At 37.7% G+C, this 18,372-nt stretch overlaps 1 protein-coding gene across 1 annotated transcript in view; it reads left to right on the top strand.

Annotated features, from left to right (window-relative positions):
• Positions 1 to 18,372, top strand: part of ATP6V0E1 (ATPase H+ transporting V0 subunit e1) — a 41,143-nt gene that overhangs the window by 2,610 nt on the left and 20,161 nt on the right. Inside the window, exon 2 of the mRNA XM_036995154.2 lies at positions 1,683 to 1,730. Within this exon, the coding sequence (XP_036851049.1) occupies positions 1,683 to 1,730 (48 nt within the window). The remainder of the gene's footprint in view (positions 1 to 1,682; positions 1,731 to 18,372) is intronic.

Here is an 18,372-nt window from a genome sequence, read left to right on the forward strand (position 1 = left end):
ATGTATCTCAGAGTATATTCAGAGTCTGACCACTTCTCACTACCTGTGCTGCTACTAGCCTGATCCATGGGATTATTGCAATTCCCCCTAACTGTTTTCTCTGCTTTTCCTTTTGCTCCTCTTTCCCCATTCTACTTCCACCCTCTGGAGAGAATTTACTAGAATTTGAATCAGTTTGTCAGTTGTCTCCTCAAATCCCTCCAAAGAGCTTCCCTTTTCCTTTAGGAGGCTACAAGATACCTTTGACTTGACCTTCTGCTAGGTTCCCCTTGCTGTACTCAACCACACAGGCCTCCATCCTCCTCTGAATGCCTGGTACCCTCTTACCTCCAGCATTTGCATTTGCTGTTCCTCCTATCTGGAACCTTCCCTCACCTCAGGTCTGCACACTACCTCTTCTGCAAATCCTTGCCCAACTACCCCCTTTTAAATTGCAACCCCAGCCTCCAGCCCCCTGTGTATCCTTATCCTTTTCTGTTTTATTTTTTCCCATCCACACTTACAATCTGATATACTAATGATAACTAGATAGATACTTACTGTTTGCTTACCATTCATCTTGTATCTTGTCTGTCTTCCCCCACTACTGTGTCACCTTCAAGGGGATGGGAATTTTCATCTATTTTGTTCCCTCTTCTTTTCCTAGAGCCTGATACATACTGGATGCTGAGGGGAAACCTGTTGAATGAATGAATGGATGTGCCATTATATTAACCACAGAAAGTATACACACACACAGAACTTCTAAAGGATAAGTTAAAATAAACACAAAAGGAGTTCTGATATTTGCATCCTGCATTCTAGGAGATAGTGTTGCTTACTCTGAAGGGTATGGAGACCCTCTCTTTGGAAATTACTCCTATGGATGAAGGAGGGCATTGAAAGGTGTTAAGCTGCAGCGTGATGTGATGAAAGGAATATTTAGAAAGATTAATCCAAGGTGATTTTGAATAAAATGAAAAGGAAGGAAGAAAGTTTTCAATCTGCTGGTGGTTGGTTAGCCAGGCAAATCTGACAAATTTTGGAGCTAATCGTGGAAATAGAAAGGAAGAAATCCACATAGGGAGAGATGATTTAAAGGACTGATCAACAGCATTTGGTGACCGAAAGTGCAGAAGAGGCATGAACATAAAGATGACAGATTGGAGGGGTGGGTCAGATGGGAATGGCAGCACTGTTTCTGGAGAGTAGATTTAGAAAGGGAGTCTTTGGAAGAGAAAATGGGAAGGGAATATCATGAACACAATTTTTAAATGTTGAAATTTGGTAGGTCAGCGATCCTTAGCATTTTCAGACAGGAATGAAGATGGGGAGACATGAATGCTAGAAAGTCCTGTTTTCAGTAGTGTCATTTCATTGCAGAAATACTACCAAACAGGTGATTACTTGAATGTCAGAACTGTCGCTGTAGCCTTTTGAGTTTAGTTTTAGATGGGTTTGGATTAGACACCTAAGCTGTGGCATCAGTACATTTCCCTTTAAACATAGATGTTAATTACTTAGTTAAACTTCTGCGTGCGCCTGGGTTCACTGCACTCTACTGGTGTTTGAACAGATTCAGACCCATTTTCTTGGTGTGCAATCCTTGCCAGTTTGATAACTTGGAAAGGGGACTTAAACCACCCTGCACTGGCTTCGTAGTTTGCTAGTTATCTAATGACGTTTGCCTTTTTTTTTTTTAGAGTTATCATCACTATGTTGGTGACCTGTTCAGTTTGCTGCTATCTCTTGTAAGTACTTTTAATAAGAATTATTCTTGATGTTTATAATATGTGTGATTGAAAATTAAATTAGTGGAGCATGATTGTTGTGAAACATCACACTTTGCTTCACCAGAGCTTGTCCCTCATGTAACACCTAGAAACAGTCTCCTGAGATTGAAAAGAGCACTCTTTTCCTATGTTCAGTATATTTGCATAAGAACTCTACAGGTACTCTCCAAATTATTTGGCACAGTTTTAAATCTTATAATTAGCCAGAAATTGTCATGTGCTACTTTATGTTTTATTGGGGAGAATTTAATCCTACTCATTTCATTTAAATATCTCACTATGGAAGTAATAAAGCCATTCTTAATTATGACTTCTGTTATCTGATGAACACAAGTTGAGCTAGAATAGTAATCAGGTAACAATTTTTTAAAACAGTTCATTGTACATTATAATAAAATATTGTAGTAACTGGCACCTATTTGAATAGATTATAGAGTTTGTATAAACTGTTGAATGAAAACTGTTTTAGGTTATATAAGGCAATTCCTCAACATGTAATTTTGGAATACTGTTCTTTATTCCCATGAGTATCAAAAATGGCAAAACTATTCAACCATTTTAAAGATATTTCCAACCCTGTCTACACTCTCCCCTTCCCTGAAGGATGGAATGAGTCAAGCCCCAGAAAGAAACTGAGTAATAGTCAGGTCATGGAAAGAATAAACACTTCAGAGTATTCAAAGGTCTTATAGTTTCTTTCTTTCGTTTTAATTGAGATATATTTCACATACCACAAAATTCCTCCTTTTAGGGATTTCTTTTTAGAGTTTAGAACCAGTGATTCTCTTTTCTTCAAGAGGGCTTTGTAGCTTCCTGAGACTTCCTTATATGGGAAGTGTTGGTGTGGGCCAGACTGTTGTTTACTGCGCCCAAGAGGTAGGAAGCAGTAGTTCTAGTCCTCTGATGAAAGGCCATGGCCCTCTGTGACTCTGAGGCTACGAATTTCTTATATTCTGGGGCCTTTGCACTAAGGATTTTCTGAGAGGTTCATGGGGACAAGGCAATTCTAGTTCTTGGCATAGATCAAATTCTGGCCCTTGACAAAGCATGAGTACCATGAAATTTGCCTGTCTGGCCAATCACTCAGTCATTTGTTCAAGTGCAACTGTATTCAAAGCTGAATTATGATGCATTTTAGGAGTTTTGCAAAGTGAGGATGGCATTGTTTGCCTCGGCACTAGGGCTTAGATGATGAGACTTTCTACACCTGGCTTGTTTAGTTTCTTTTTTTCCTAGTTAGAAAGGTAAAAGCCTTTTTCAGTTGATAGCTTAGCTTCCAGAATAGAAGTCTGACAGGTAGCACACGGAGGGAATTCTTATACTAGCTGTGTTTAGCTCTAAAGAGTGAATGAGGAGAAATACATACATCATCAAGAATTCCTCATTTTAGTAAATCCTACTGAGTCTCCTGTGAAAATCCCAACAAAGGAGCTCTTTATCAATCTAGGAGCCAAGGAATGGTCCTATGATTGAAAAGGCCTTTATTTTTATTTCTTTGAAGAGCTCTGCTACATGAACAGTAAGGTTAGTGGTGAGGTTTTAAAAAAAAAGAGAAAGTTACTTCCCAGAGGAATAACTTGAGACTGAGCCAAGATGGGGCAAAAATGTTTTGTGACTTAATGTTCTTCGGTTGTCTTTGGAATTTGGTTAATTTTTGTGCTGTTCTCTTTAAACAAACAGGAAACCTTGCCAATCAGTCTTATCAGTCTAATTTCCAAGGGTAAAATGAGTAACTGGATTTGGTTGGAAATTATATCACCTTGAGTCTTAGTGACACAGTTGAGAGCTATCTGTGAGAACAACCTTACTTACCTCTTGCTGTCTAGATTTTTTACTTTGTCCCGAATGTGCTAGTGACTGTTCTACTGACAGGGGATCAGTACTGTCATTGGTGTATTAATAAAGGGTAGTAAACAGTGTTCCAATATTAAATGCTTTGGAGGCCATTTTATGGGGAAAATAGTATAGACTTTATGAAATTGTTTTTTTCTTTTGTTTGAAACCTGGTCATATATCCTATTTAACAAAATCTTGCCTGAAGTGTATGGGTGGAATTCAAATCCCAAACATTTTGCATTCCTTACTCCACAAAATGGTGGGATTCTATAATAAATTTTGAAATTCAAAGTTTGGTACCAGTAAGTATATTTTCCTGAAAATACCTCTTTAGAAGGAAGACACACCCAAAGAAACTGGATTTCTTCAACAAAGTCATGTTTTGAAATACATTCATGGCCTTCTGTTTGTGGCAGTTTTTTTTGCTCTTTCTGTTTGTTGTAGTTTAGGTTCCATTCTGTGGAGCATAACTTGTTTGAGCTCTGAGTAAATCAGGATCTCTGCCAGTTCAACCGGTTTGAGTTAATAGTTCAGCCAAAAAAAGTCTGAATGTTATACATCTAGTTCCCTCTTTGAGGCATGAGATGACGTTTGTTTCTTAAGCATACAATCCTGTTAGTTACTGTTCATACCTTCTTTTGATCTTAGTTTAGTTGTTAATGTTGAAGTATGTTGTAGTTTACCCAGAGTCACAAAATTCACATCCTTCAGGTAAGTTAGAAAGTTAGTATTTTACTGTGAAGATACAATTGCTTTGTGGAAAACATGCTGTATTTTTTCTTACACTTGACTAATTTTAAGTCTTACCAGCAGAGTGATATAGAGAAAGAAATATCGACTAGGAAGCAGGAGACCTTGGTTCTTCTAGGCTGAAGGCTATTTGGCCTGATTATGTTATTGTATGATTTGAGGAATTTTTAAACATAAGAATGTGTATGAGAAAAATACAAAGTTATATTACCAGTAATTTCTAAAAATGAATTATTTTAATTCAAAGTACTCTCTTGCTTATAAGAACAGTTTTCTTACAGGGGTATTGTAGTGTGTATTTTATTGGGCCTTATTAGAGTTCATTCATTCAGCCTATTTATTTAGAGCCTACTATGTACCAGGCACTGGATTTGTAGCGGTGACAAATAAAACAGACATATCCCCCTGCCCTCTTTAGTGAGAGGAGACAGACAGTAAACAAAGAACTCAAGAAGCTCCAATCACTTCCCAAAGAGGTTCCCTCATCTACTCACTCCCACAAACCCCTCTTCTAATACCTCAAATGAGTCTACCTCACCCACCCCCTCCAGCCCCCTTATACTGCTCATCACACAAGGACCTGTGTGGAACAGCCTATAGGAACTATAGGAACTCACCCCAGTGGTCCAGGAATTTGCAGATCCAAAAATGCTGAGCCCAGCCTTGCTTGGTCCTGGGGTTAAAGCCAATTTGGGCACAGGACATGATCACCTCCCAAGACCAGCGTGCTCCACTTTGGTCCCCAACCAAGTAGCCACAAGCTGGCCAGTTTCTGGGCTGCTCCTTATTATAACATATTTTGTTTTGACCTTTTGTTTTTCTGCTTCTAAAAGCTAGTCTATACTCTCTACAAAAGTATAAAGAATAACTAGCATAATGAACCTTCATTTGCCTGTGTCCACCTTTAAAAATTATCAGCTCATGGCCATTCTTGTTTCATCCACACCCTTTCTCTCTTTCTACCATAGACGATTTTGAAGCAAATCCCAGACAGCAGTTTATGGGTAAATGTTTTAATACATATCTCTAAAAGATAATCATTCTTTTTTCATGTGTAACCACAGTACCGTTATCATATAGAAAAATGTTAATTCCTTTATGTCATGAAATATCTTATGTTTAAATTTCCCGAGTTGTCTCATTACTTATTTTATAGTTTGTGTAAGTGAAGATGCATGTCAAGACTGTGCATTGTAGGCTGATGGATGTGTCTCTGAAATCTCTCGGTTCTTCTCTCATTTCTCTTGTATATTTTAATAGGAGAAAACTGGATTGTTGGCCTAGCAGTTTTCCAGAGCCTGGTGCTTGTTAACTGCAAACCTATGGTGCTGTCTAACATATTCTTCTGTTTTTCATGCGAGTTGGTAGTCATACTTAGGGGCTAGATCATCTTCAGGTTCAATTTTTTGGTGAGTCTGTTTCATAAATGGCACTGATGTGTTCATATGCTGCTGGCATCATTGATGTACTCTGTTTCTATAATTTCTTGTTTGTTTATTAGCTAGAATATGGCCATAAGTAAAGATTTACTTCATCAACTATTTCATGATCCAAATAACTGAAGAACAGTTCATAAAGGAAAGTTACAATCTATGTGTGGCTTTTTCTTTACTTACTGGTTTTCAAAATAATGAATTGGCTGGCTCCTAGCATCTTCCACTGGTAAGCAATGATTTTTGTTATCATTTTTATCATTTTGTCATTTTATTAATGAGGTTATCATTTGTTATTATGATCTGATACATTTAAATATATTTGATGTGTTTCAATCCAGTAAAATTAATATCCTTATTGATGTTCAGATTGTCCCATTTTTGGCCAATGGAAGCACATTGTATTGGCTTTTTATTAGTAGGCTGTTAGTCTCTGTCTTCACCTCTAGCTCTGAACTCCTTCAGGACAGAAGTGTGTTCTGTATAGGTGGAATGTCTGTCTTTCGCTCTCCATAGGTTGTTAATTTTTTTGTGCATTTCCTATCTCATTTGGTGCTGTCTGCTAATAAAAAGATATAGAGGCATCGATAATGCACAACAGTGGGGAAGTCGAGTTTGCTCCTGAAATATGAGGCCCTCCCACCCTTGACCCTTTCAGCTTGGAACTCCCACATGGATAGCCAAAGGAAGCCATATGTTTTAGCTAATGTGCTTGTTCCCTTCTTTGGGTTTTTCTCAGTTTATATCTCTTATTTATGGTTCCACAGCTTATTATCCATCTTTGTCTGGAATTCATCCAGTAAGCCCTTCGCAGAACACCTACTCTGTGACAGTCCTGGATATGCAGTAGTGAATGAGATTTCTGCCTTCCTAGAGCTGACAGTCTAGTGAGGGGAGGGAGTCCAACAAGTGGATTAACAACAGCAGCCACAAGTTGTTGGTGGTTTATAAAAGACAAAATGAGAAAGTGCTTTAAGGGGCCAAACAGGGTACATGATAGGAAACAATGTGGGTGGTGAGAGAGAGAAAGATTTATTCAAGGTGGTCACTGAAAGCTTGTCTGAGGAAGAATCAGCTATGGGGAGAACTGTGGGCAAGGCCTTGCACAAATGCAAAGGCACTGAGGGTTAAAATGCTTAGAACATTCTGGGAGAGTAGTGTGACTGGGGTTTAATAGTGAGGTGGGGGAGAGAAGGGAGATTCAAGGTGGTGGCATGAGAGGTGAGACAGAAGACTCCCGAAACCACATATAGTATGAAAATATAGTTAATACAACTAACCCTATAACATTAACAGGTAACAAGGCTGCACCAGACTGCATACAGACCTCATGAACAGAGCAGACCTCACGAGACAGGGCACCAGCACCGCTCCCCTATGACCCCCAACCTCACTCTAGGGGCTGAGCAGTTCCAGAGACTGGAGCTTCTGGGCACTAGAGGGCACCACATAGAAATATGAAACGTCAAAAGAACCTAGTCCAGACCAAAATCTCACAAACCCCAGAAAAAGGGTCAAATGCAACTGAACTCACCAATCTTCCTGAAAGAGAGTTCAAAATAAAAATAATAAACATGCTCATGGAGGTATAGAAAAATATTCAAGAACTCAGGAACGAATTTAGACAGAGATTCAGTTATTAAGAAATTCCATATCTGAAATGAAACATATAATGGAGGTATTTAAAAGCAGATTAGATCTAGTAGAAGAGACAGTAAATGGAATAGAAATTAGAGAAGAGGAATACAAAGAAGCTGAGGCACAGAGAGAGAAAAGGATTTCTAAGAATGAAAGAATATTGAGAGAACTGTGTGACCAATCCAAATGGAATATTTGTATTATAGGGGTACCAGAAGAAGAAGAAGAGAGAAAAAGGGATAGGAAGTGTCGTTGAGGAGGTAATTGCTGAAAACTTCCCCAGTCTGGGGAAGGAGATAGTCTCTGAAGCCATTGAGATGCACAGATCTCCCAATACAAGGGACCCAAGGAAGACAACAACAAGACATATAATAATTAAAATGGCAAAAGATCAAGGATAAAGACAGACTTTTAAAAGCAGCTAGAGAGAGAAATAAGATCACATACAAAAGAAAACCCATCAGGCTATCATCAGATTTCTCAACAGGAACCTTACAGGCCAGAAGGGAGTGGCATGATATATTTAATGCAATGAGGCAGAAGGTCCTCGAATCAAGAATACCCAGCAAAGTTACATTTAAATTTGAAGGAGGGATTAAACATTTTTCTCATAAGCAAAAGCTGAGAGAATTTTCCTCTCACAAACCACTTCTACAGTGCATTTTGGAGGGACTGCTATAGATGAAAGTGTTCCTAAGGCTAAATAGATGTCACTAGGGGAAATAAAACCACAGCAAAGTAGAACAACTAATTACTAAGCAAATGTAAAATCAAATCAGCTAACCCTGAAGTCAATCAAGGGATAGACAAAGAGTATAGAATATGATACCTAACATGTAAAGAATGGAGGAGGAAGAAAAAGGAGGAAAAAAAAGAACCTTTAGATTGTGTTTGTAATAGCATACGAAGTGAGTTAAATTAGACTGTTAGATAGTAAGGGAATTACCCTTGAACCTTTGGTAGCCACGAATCTTAAGCCTGCAATGGCAATAAGTACATACCTATCAATAATCACCCTAAATGTAAATGGTCTGAATGCACCAATCAATCAAAAGACATAGAATCACTGAATGGATAAAAACAAGACTGTCTATATGCTGCCTAAGAGACTCACTTCAAACCCAAAGACATACACAGACTGAAAGTAAAGGGATGGAAAAAGATATTTCATGCAACTATAGGGAGAAAAAAACAGGAGATGCAGTACTTGTATCAGACAAAATAGACTTCAAAATAAAGAAAATAACAAGAGACAAAGAAGGACATTACATAATGATAAAGGGGTCAGTTCAACCAGAGGATATAACTATTATAAATATCTATACACCCAACAGAGGATCACCTACATATGTGAAACAAATACTAACAATTAAATGGGGAAATAGAATGCAGTGCATTCATTTTAGGAGACTTCAACACACCACTCACTCCAAAGGACAGATCAACCAGACAGAAAATAAGCAAAGAGACAGAGGCACTGAACAACGTATTAGAACAAATGGACCTAATGGACATCTACAGAATACTCCATCCAAAAGCAACAGGATACACATTCCTCTCAAGTGCACATGGAACAGTTTCAAGAATAGATCATATACTAGGCCACAACAAGAGCCTCAGTAAATTAGAAAAGATTGAGATTGTACCAACCAGCTTCTCAGATCACAAAGGTATGGAACTAGAAATAAATTACACAAAGAAAATGAAAAAGTCCACAAGCATATCGAGTCTTAATAACATGCTCCTAAATAATCAATGGAACAACGACCAAATAAAAACAGAGATCAAGCAATATATGGAGACAAATAACAACAATAATTGAACACCACAAAATCTGTGGGATGCTGCGAAAGCCGTGCTAAGAGGGAAGTATATTGCAATACAGGCCTACCTCGGGAAATAAAAACAATCCCAAATGAACAGTCTAAACTCACAATTAATGAAACTAGAAAAGAAAGAACAAATGAGGCCCAAAGTCAGTAGAAGAAGGGACATAATAAAGTTCAGAGAAGAAATGAATGAAATCGAGAAGAATAAAACAATAGAAAGAATCAGTGAAAGCAGGAACTGGTTCTTCGAGAAAATAAACAAAACAGATAAACCCCTAGCCAGACTTATCAAGAAAAAAAGAGAGTCTGCACACAGAAACAGAAATGAAAAAGGAAAAATCATTACGGACCCCACAGAAATACAAAGAATTATGAGAGAATACTATGAAAAATTATATGGCAACAAACTGGATAACCTAGAAGAAATGGACAACTTTCTAGAAACATACAACGTCCAAGACTAACCCAGGAAGAAACAGAAAATTTGAATAGACCAATTACCAGCAAGGACATTGAATTGGTAATAAAAAAACTACTTAAGAACAAAACTTCTGGACCAGATGGTTTCACTGCTGAATTTTATCAAACATTTAGTGAAGACCTAATACCCATCCTCCTTAAAGTTTTCCAAAAAAACAGAAGAGGAGGGAATACTCCCATACTCATTCTACAAGGCCAATATTACTCTAATACCAAAACCAGTCAAAGACACCACAAAAAAAGAAAATTACAGACCAGTATCCCTGATGAACATAAATGCAAAAATATTCAACAAAATATTAGCAAACCAAATTCAAAAATACATCAAAAAGATCATCCATCATGATGAAGTGGGATTTATCCCAGTTATACAAGGATGGTACAACATTCGAAAGTCCATCAACATCATCCACCACATCAACAAAAAGGACAAAAACCACATGATCATCTCCATAGATGCTGAGAAAGCATTCGACAAAATTCAACATCCATTCATGATAAAAACTCAACAAAATGGGTATAAAGGGCAAGTACCTCAACATAATACAGGCCATATATTACAAACCCACAGCCAACATTATACATAACAGTGAGAAGCTGAAAACTTTTCCTTTAAGATAGGGAACAAGACAAGGATGCCCACTCTCCCCACTTTTATTCAACATAGTACTGGAGGTCCTAGCCACGGCAGTCAGACAACATAAAGAAATAAAAGACATCCAGATTGGCAAGGAAGAAGTTAAAACTGCCACTGTTTGCAGATGACATGATATTGTACATAAAACACCCTAAAGAATCCACTCCAAAACTACTAGATCTAATATCTGAATTCAGCAAAGTTGTGGGTTACAAAATTAATACACAGAAATCTGTTGCATTCCTATACACTAACGATGAACTAGCAGAAAGAGAAATCAGGAAAACAATTCCATTAACAATTGCATCAAAAAGAATAAAATACCTAGGAATAAACCTAACCAAGGAAGTGAAAAACCTATACTCTGAAAACTACAAAGACACTCATGAGAGAAATTGAAGAGAATACCAACAAGTGGGAACACATTCAGTGCTCATAGATAGGAAGAATTAATATTGTTAAAATGGCCATCCTGCCTAAAGCAATTTAGAGATTCAATGCAATCCCTATCAAAATACCAACAGCATTCTTCAACGAACTAGAGCAAATCGTTCTAAAATTCATATGGAACCACAAAAGACTCCAAACAGCCAAAGCAATCCTGAGAAGGAAGAATAAAGTGGGGGGAATTATGCTCCCTGACTTCAAGCTCTACTACAAAGCCATAGTAATCAAGACAATTTGGTAGTGGCACAAGAACAGACTCATAGACCGGTGGAATAGAATAGAGAGCCCAGATATAAACCCAAGTATATATGGTCAATTAAGATACGATAAAGGAGCCATGGACATACAATGGGGAAATGATAACCTCTTCAACAGCTGGTGTTGGCAAAACTGGACAGACAGCTACACGTAAGAAAATGAAACTGGATTATTGTCTAACCCCATACACAAAAGTAAACTCAAATGGATCAAAGACCTGAATGTCAGTCATGAAACCATTAAACTCTTAGGAGAAAACATAGGCAAAATCTCTTGGACATAAACATTAGCAACTTCTTCATGAACATATCTCCCTGGAGAAGAGAAACAAAAGAAAAATGAACAAGTGGAACTATATCAAGCTGAAAAGCTTCTGTACAGCAAAGGGTACAGTAGAACAAAAAGACATCCTACAGTATGGGAGAACATTTTCATAAATGACATCTGATAAGGGGTTGACATCCAAATTATATAAAAAGCTCACGCACCTCAACAAACAAAAAGCAAATAATCCAATTAAAAAATGGGCAGAGGATCTGAACAGACACTTCTCCAAAGAAGAAATTCAGATGACCAACAGACACATGAAAAGATGCTCCACATCACTAATCATCAGAGAAATACAAATTAAAACCACAATGAGATATCACCTCACACCAGTTAGGATGGCCAGCATCCAAAAGACAAACAACAGCAAATATTGGCAAGGATGTGGAGAAAGGGGAACCCTCCTACACTGCTGGTGAGAATGTAAATTAGTTCAACCATTGTGGAAAGCAGTATGAAGGTTCCTCAAAAAACTCAAAATAGAAATACCATTCGACCCAGGAATTCTACTCCTAGGAATTTACCCTAAGAATGCATCAGCCCTGTTTTTGAAAAAGACACATGCACCCCTATGTTTTTCACAGCACTGTTCACTATAGCCAAGAAATGGAAGCAATCTAAGTGTCCATTGGTAGATGAATGGATAAAGAAGATGTGGTACATATACACAATGGAATATTACACAGCCATAAGAAGAAAACAAATCCTACCATTTGCAACAACATGGATGGAGCTAGAGGGTATTATGGTCAGTGAAATAAGCCAGGTGGAGAAAGGCAAGTACCAAATGATTTCACTCATATGTGGAGTATAAGAGCAAAGAAAAACTGAAGGAACAAAACAGCAGCAGAATCACAGAACCCACGAATGGACTAACAGTTACCAAAGGGAAAGGGACTGGGGAGGATGGGTGGGAAGGGTGGGATAAGGGTGGGAAAAAGAAAGGGGGCATTACAATTAGCATATATAATGTGGAGGGGGTTCGGGGCGGGCTCTACAACACAGAGAAGACAAGTAGTGATTTTACAGCATCTTACTATGCTGATGGACAGTGACTGTGAAGGGGTATGTGGGGGGAACTTGGTGAAGGGGGGAGCCTAGTAAACATAATGTTCTTTCTGGAATTGTAGATTAATGATACCAAAATAAAAAATAAAAATAAAAAAAGAAGATGTGGTACATATACACAATGGAATATTATTCCACCATAAGAAGAAAACACATCCTACCATTTGCAGCAGCATGGACGGAGCTAGACGATATTATGCTCAGTGAAATACGCCAGGCAGAGAAAGACAAGTATCAAGTGATTTCACTCATCTGTGGAGTATAAGAACAAAGCAAAAACTGAAGGAATAAAACAGCAGCAGACTCACAGAACCCAAGAATGGACTATCAGTTACCAAAGGGAAAGGAACTGGGGAGGATGGGTTGGAAAGAAGGGATAAGGGGGGAAAAGGGACATTATGATTAACACACATAATGTAGGTTGGGGACACGGGGAAGGCAGTATAGTACAGAGAAGACAAGTAGTGATTCTATAGCATCTTACTATGCTATGGACAGTGACTGTAATGGGGTACGTGGTGGTGACTTGATAATAGGGGGAGTCTATTAACCATAATGTTGCTCATGTAATTGTACATTAATAATACCAAAATAAGAAATAAAAATTAAAAAAAATAGTGAGGTGGGAAGTGGTAGGTTTGGGATTTAGGTAGTGACCAGGTCATGTAGGATTTCATAGGCTAGGGTAAGGAGTTTAGGTTTCCTGTTAAGTGAATAGGTAATCTTTTCCTATTTTTAATAAAGGAGTGATTTGGTGAGATTATCACTCTGGCTGCTCCCTGGAGAGTTGACTGTTTGAAGGCCAGCCTGGAAGCAGGGGCACCAGTTCAAAGGTTGTTGCATTCATTTGCTGAAAGTTCCTTGTGGTTTGCTTTGAGGTGATGGTAAGTGAAGATGAAGAGCACTTCACAGATTCGAGAGCTAATTTGGGAGTAGACTTTATTGGTTCTACTGATGGATTAGATGTGGGAGGAATCAGAGATGTGTCCCAGTTTTCTGGGTTAGGCCATTTACTAAGATGGTGAAGACTTGGGACAGGATGATTTCATAGCAGAAATTCCGTTGAGGACATGCTAAGATTGAGATGCCTGTGAAACTTGTAAGAGCTGTCTAATGGAAACTGAATGTAAGGAGAGACACTTGAGGCTGTGGGGATGTATGTAATTACCTAGGGCAGTGGTTCTCTCCTGGAGCTACCACTACACATCCTGCCTTGCACAGAGCAGCCCTTCCCTGCAGTGAAGAGATGAACTGGCTCCAAAGGGCACTTGTGCTGAGGTTGAGAAACCCTGCCCCAAAGCAAGGGATAGAGAGAGCAGAGAAAAGAGGATAGGGCCAAGTGGAGGAACACCACTATTTAGATGTTGTGTAGAGGAAGGGCCAAAACGGGGCAGCCCTGGGCCTCCTTGTTGATAAAGGGGTATGACTGGCACGTGTGAAGTGATAAGAGGACAGTAAAATCAGCAAGCATGCACCCTAAGGGAGAAGTCAGTTTTTCACAAGAGTGGGAGAGAATTGTTTGGAGGTAGCCTAGGGAGAACAATGAGGTTAACAACCCTGTTGCCAAAGCCTGAGTTATCTGGTGTAAGAATAAGCCCTTTCTGCTTGAGAGAGCCTATGGGGGGGCCAGATTTCAGTGAAGCTAGAGGCAGTAGGAAGTGTGAGAACAGGAGATGTGTGAGTGAGTGGCAGATCATTAAGCAAGTAAGTTACAGAGAACACAGTGGAAGGGTTTGGAAGAAAGGGAAAGGTGGGAAGTTGGGTCAAGCCATAAGATGTGTAGAGCAGACTCTTGGAATTTGGGTCATAATAGATAGTTCTGGGTGGTTTAGAAAAAAATTTTCTGGCAAAAATTGAGGAAAACAAAGCTATGAGACCTGTTGAACATAGTTCTTAGAGTTCCTGTTATTAAGAGGAGCGCTTGGACCTGAATGCTGTCCACAATAGCATGGCAGTGGAGAGGCTTTGGCAGCTAGGCACTACTGTTTCTGAAGGCCACAGGCACTACAGTTGTGGGTGGGATCAAGATTTGTTTTGTTGTTCTCATTTTCCCGCTATAGCAATCCAATTGTTGCTGCACCATTGGCTGAGAAGATTTTCCTTTCTCCATTAAATTGCTTTGGCATCTTTTTTTTTTAAAATTTTGGTATCATTAATCTACAATTCCAGAAAGAACATTATGTTTACTACGTTCCCCCCTTCACCAAGTCCCCCCCACATCCCCCTTCACAGTCACTGTCCATCTGTGTAGTAAGATGCTGTAAAATCACTACTTGTCTTCTCTGTGTTGCGCAGCCCTCCCCGTGTCCCCCACGCACTATACATGCTAATCGTAATGCCCTCTTTCTTTTTCCCCACCCTTATCCCTCCCTTCCCACCCATCGTCCCCAGTCCCTTTCCCTTTGGTAACTATTAGTCCATTCTTGGGTTCTGTGATTGTGCTGCTGTTTTGTTCCTTCAGTTTTCCTTTGTTCTTATACTCCACATATGAGTGAAATCATTTGGTACTTGTCCTTCTCCACTTGGCTTACTTCACTAAGCATAATACCCTCTAGCTCCATCTATGTTGTTGTGAATGGTAGGATCTATTTTTTTCTTATGGCTGCGTAATATTCCATAGTGTATATGTACCACATCTTCTTTATACATTCATCTACTGATGGACATTTAGGTTGCTTCTATAGCTTGGCTATTGCTTTGGCATCTTTTTAGTAATTATTTGGCCATTTTTGTCTAAATCTATATCCAGCCTATCTTTTCTATTCATTCATCTGTCTAGCCTTATAACAGTACCACACTCCCTTGAATATTGTAGCTTCATATTGAAATCAGGAAGTCTAAGTCCTCCATGTTTGTTCTTCAAGATTATTTGCCTATTCTAAAATAGCCATATAAATTTTAGAATCAGTTTATCAGTTTCTACAGAAAAGACTGTTGAGATTTTAATTGAAATTATGTTGACTCTCTAGGTCAGGTTGGAGAGAATTGACATTTTAACAATACCGAGTCTTCTGTCCATGAACATGGCATATCTTTCCACTTATTTGGATTTTCTTTTCTTATTTCATTCCTTCTTCTGACTTTGGATTGAATTTACTCTCTAGCCTCTTAAAGTGGAAATTTAGGTCACTGATTCTAAACCTTTGTTATTTTTAAATGTAAACAATGCAGAAACTCTCTCTAAGCATTGTGTTAGCTACAACCCACAAATTTTGATGGTGCTGTATTTTAATTTTTAGAAGAGTGGTGTTTAATTTCCAAATATTTGGTGCTTTTCTAAATGTGTTATCAGAAGACATATTCTGTTAGATTCCAGTCTTTTGAAATTGGGACTTATTTAGTGGTCCAGCATATGGTTTATTGTGATGGCCATTTCATATGCACTCAGAAAGAATGTATATTTTGCAATTGTTAATGTTGTGTTCTATAAAAGTGAGGTCCAGATAGTTCAGATCTTCCATATCTTTATTGACTTTTTTGGTCTACTTTTATTGATTACTGAGAGAAGGTGTTAAAAGCATCAGCTCTTATTGTGGGTTTTTCTATTTGTCTTTTTAATCCTTTCCATTTTTGTTTATGTTTTTAAGCTGTGTTACTAGGAATGTACACATTTATGATTGCTATGTCTTGATGAAATATTTTTATTATTGTAAAATATCCCTCTCTACCCTGGGTAAAACCCCTTGACTTAATTTTACTTTGTCTAATATTAATAATCATGTCATCTTTCTTGTGCTCATTGTATCTGTGTCTTTATATTTTGAATGTGCCTTTTTGCAGGCAACGTATAGCTCAGTCTTACTTTTTATCCATTTGATTATCTCTGCCTTTTAATTGGCAAATGGATAGTCTATAACAACTGATGTAATTATCAACATAGCTATTTTGTTAATTACTTTGTCTCATCTTTTTTTTGTTGTTCTGTTCTTCCTTTTATGGCCCTACTTTAGGTTAATTGAATATATTTAGTATTCTGTTTTAATTCCTCTGAGGGCTTTTTAGGTATACTTTTTAATATTTTTAGTGCTACTCTAGACGTTACAGTATGCATTTTTAACTTTTCAGTCAGTCTACTTAGAGTTAATACTGAACCAGTTCAGGTAAAATGTTAACAATACTGCAACAATGTAATTTCATTTCTTGCCCATTCTTTGTGCTATTGTTATCATGTATTTTGCATCTACGTATATTGTAAAACCCTTACTACAGTGTTAATCACTGGTTTTACTTTAAAGAATCATGCCTTAGAAATCAAGAGAAAAAAAGCTTTCATATTTTTCCACATATTTATCCTTTCTAGAGTTCCTTATTTTTTTTTATAGATGTGAGTTTCTATCTGATATCCCTAAGCTGAAGAACTTTTGTATTTGAAGGATATTTTTTCTGGAAATAGAATTCTGAGTTAAACAGGATTTTTTTTTCCAGACAATTTTAAAGATGCTCTTCCTTTGTCTTCTTGCTTCCATTATTTCTGCTGAGAACTCAGCTGTAATTTGAATAATTGTTCCTTTTTATGCATTCTTTTTCCTCTGGATGTTACCAAGGTTTTCTCTGTATCTTTGGTTTTTAACAGTTTTGCTATGATATGGACAGGTGTGGTGTTCTTAGAATTCATTCTCATTGAAGTTCACTGAGCTATTTGATTCTGTAAGTTAATGTTTTCCATCAAATTTGAGAAAATTTCAGGCTATATTTCTTCAATTTTTTTCTGCTATATTTTCTTCCTGAGACTCTAGTTGAACCTTTATTAGACTGATTTTTTAAATTATTATTGAGTTGTTTTATCTATACATTCCAGATATAAGTCTCTTATCAGATACATAATTTGCAAATCTTTCTCCCCATTCTGTATGTTGTCTTTTTCTTTTCTTTTCTTTTCTTTTTTTACATGGTGAACAAATTCTTACATAGTGAATAAGTTCTTACATGGTGAACAGTACAAGGGCTGTCATCACAAAAACTTTCAGTTTTGATCACTCATTATGAACTACCAAGAATCAGGTCAAATATGAATATTCATTTGATTTTTATACTTGATTTATATGTGAATCCCACATTTCTCCCTTTATTATTATTATTATTTTTTTTTAAATAAAATGCTGAAGTGGTAGGTAGATGCAAGATAAAGGTAGAAAACATAGTTTAGTGTTGTAAGAGAGAAAATGTAGATGATCAGGCGTGTGCCTGTAGACTATGTGTTAATCCAAGCTAGACAAGGGCAATAATACATCCACGGATGCAGATTTCTCTCAGAATAGTGGGGGTGAGGTTCTAAGCCTCACCTCTGTTGATCCCCAATTTCTCACCTGATTGCCCCCCCTGCGACTGTGCCTGTCTTAGGTTGTTCCTCCCTTGAGGAATCTTACCCGTCTCTGGCTAACCAGTCATCTTCCGGGGCCATACAGGGAAATGTAAAGTTGGTAAGTGAGAGAGAAGCCATATTGTTTGAAAAGGTTAGTTTTTTACTTCTTTGCAGATTTATGCCCTGTGGCTTCTATGCTCAGCATTTGTCTTGAGGTATCTTTACCACTTGGAGGAGTTATGATACTTGGTGAATTCGATATGAGGCACGAATTCTATTTAAGGATTGTAATTAGGAAGGAAGAAGAAAAACTATAGAGGTAGCAGATGGAAGAAAACATGGGAAGATTGATTATTTCTTTGACATATCTTCTTGTAGAGTACCTTAAGCATGTGTAGGTTTTAAACTACTAATTAAATTGCGCACACACATTAACATAATAGGAATACATTTACATAACCAAAGCAGATCTATAATTACCAGCCATCTCCAGTGAAGCCAAGAAAACCAGTTAGGCACCCTAGGCATTTGTGAAAATTTGTCTATGATATAATGGATATTGTCCAACTGTACTTGAACAGTCTGAGAGAAATCA

Source organism: Manis javanica, chromosome 1, assembly GCF_040802235.1.
Source record: "Manis javanica isolate MJ-LG chromosome 1, MJ_LKY, whole genome shotgun sequence".
Taxonomy (NCBI): Eukaryota; Metazoa; Chordata; class Mammalia; order Pholidota; family Manidae; genus Manis; species Manis javanica.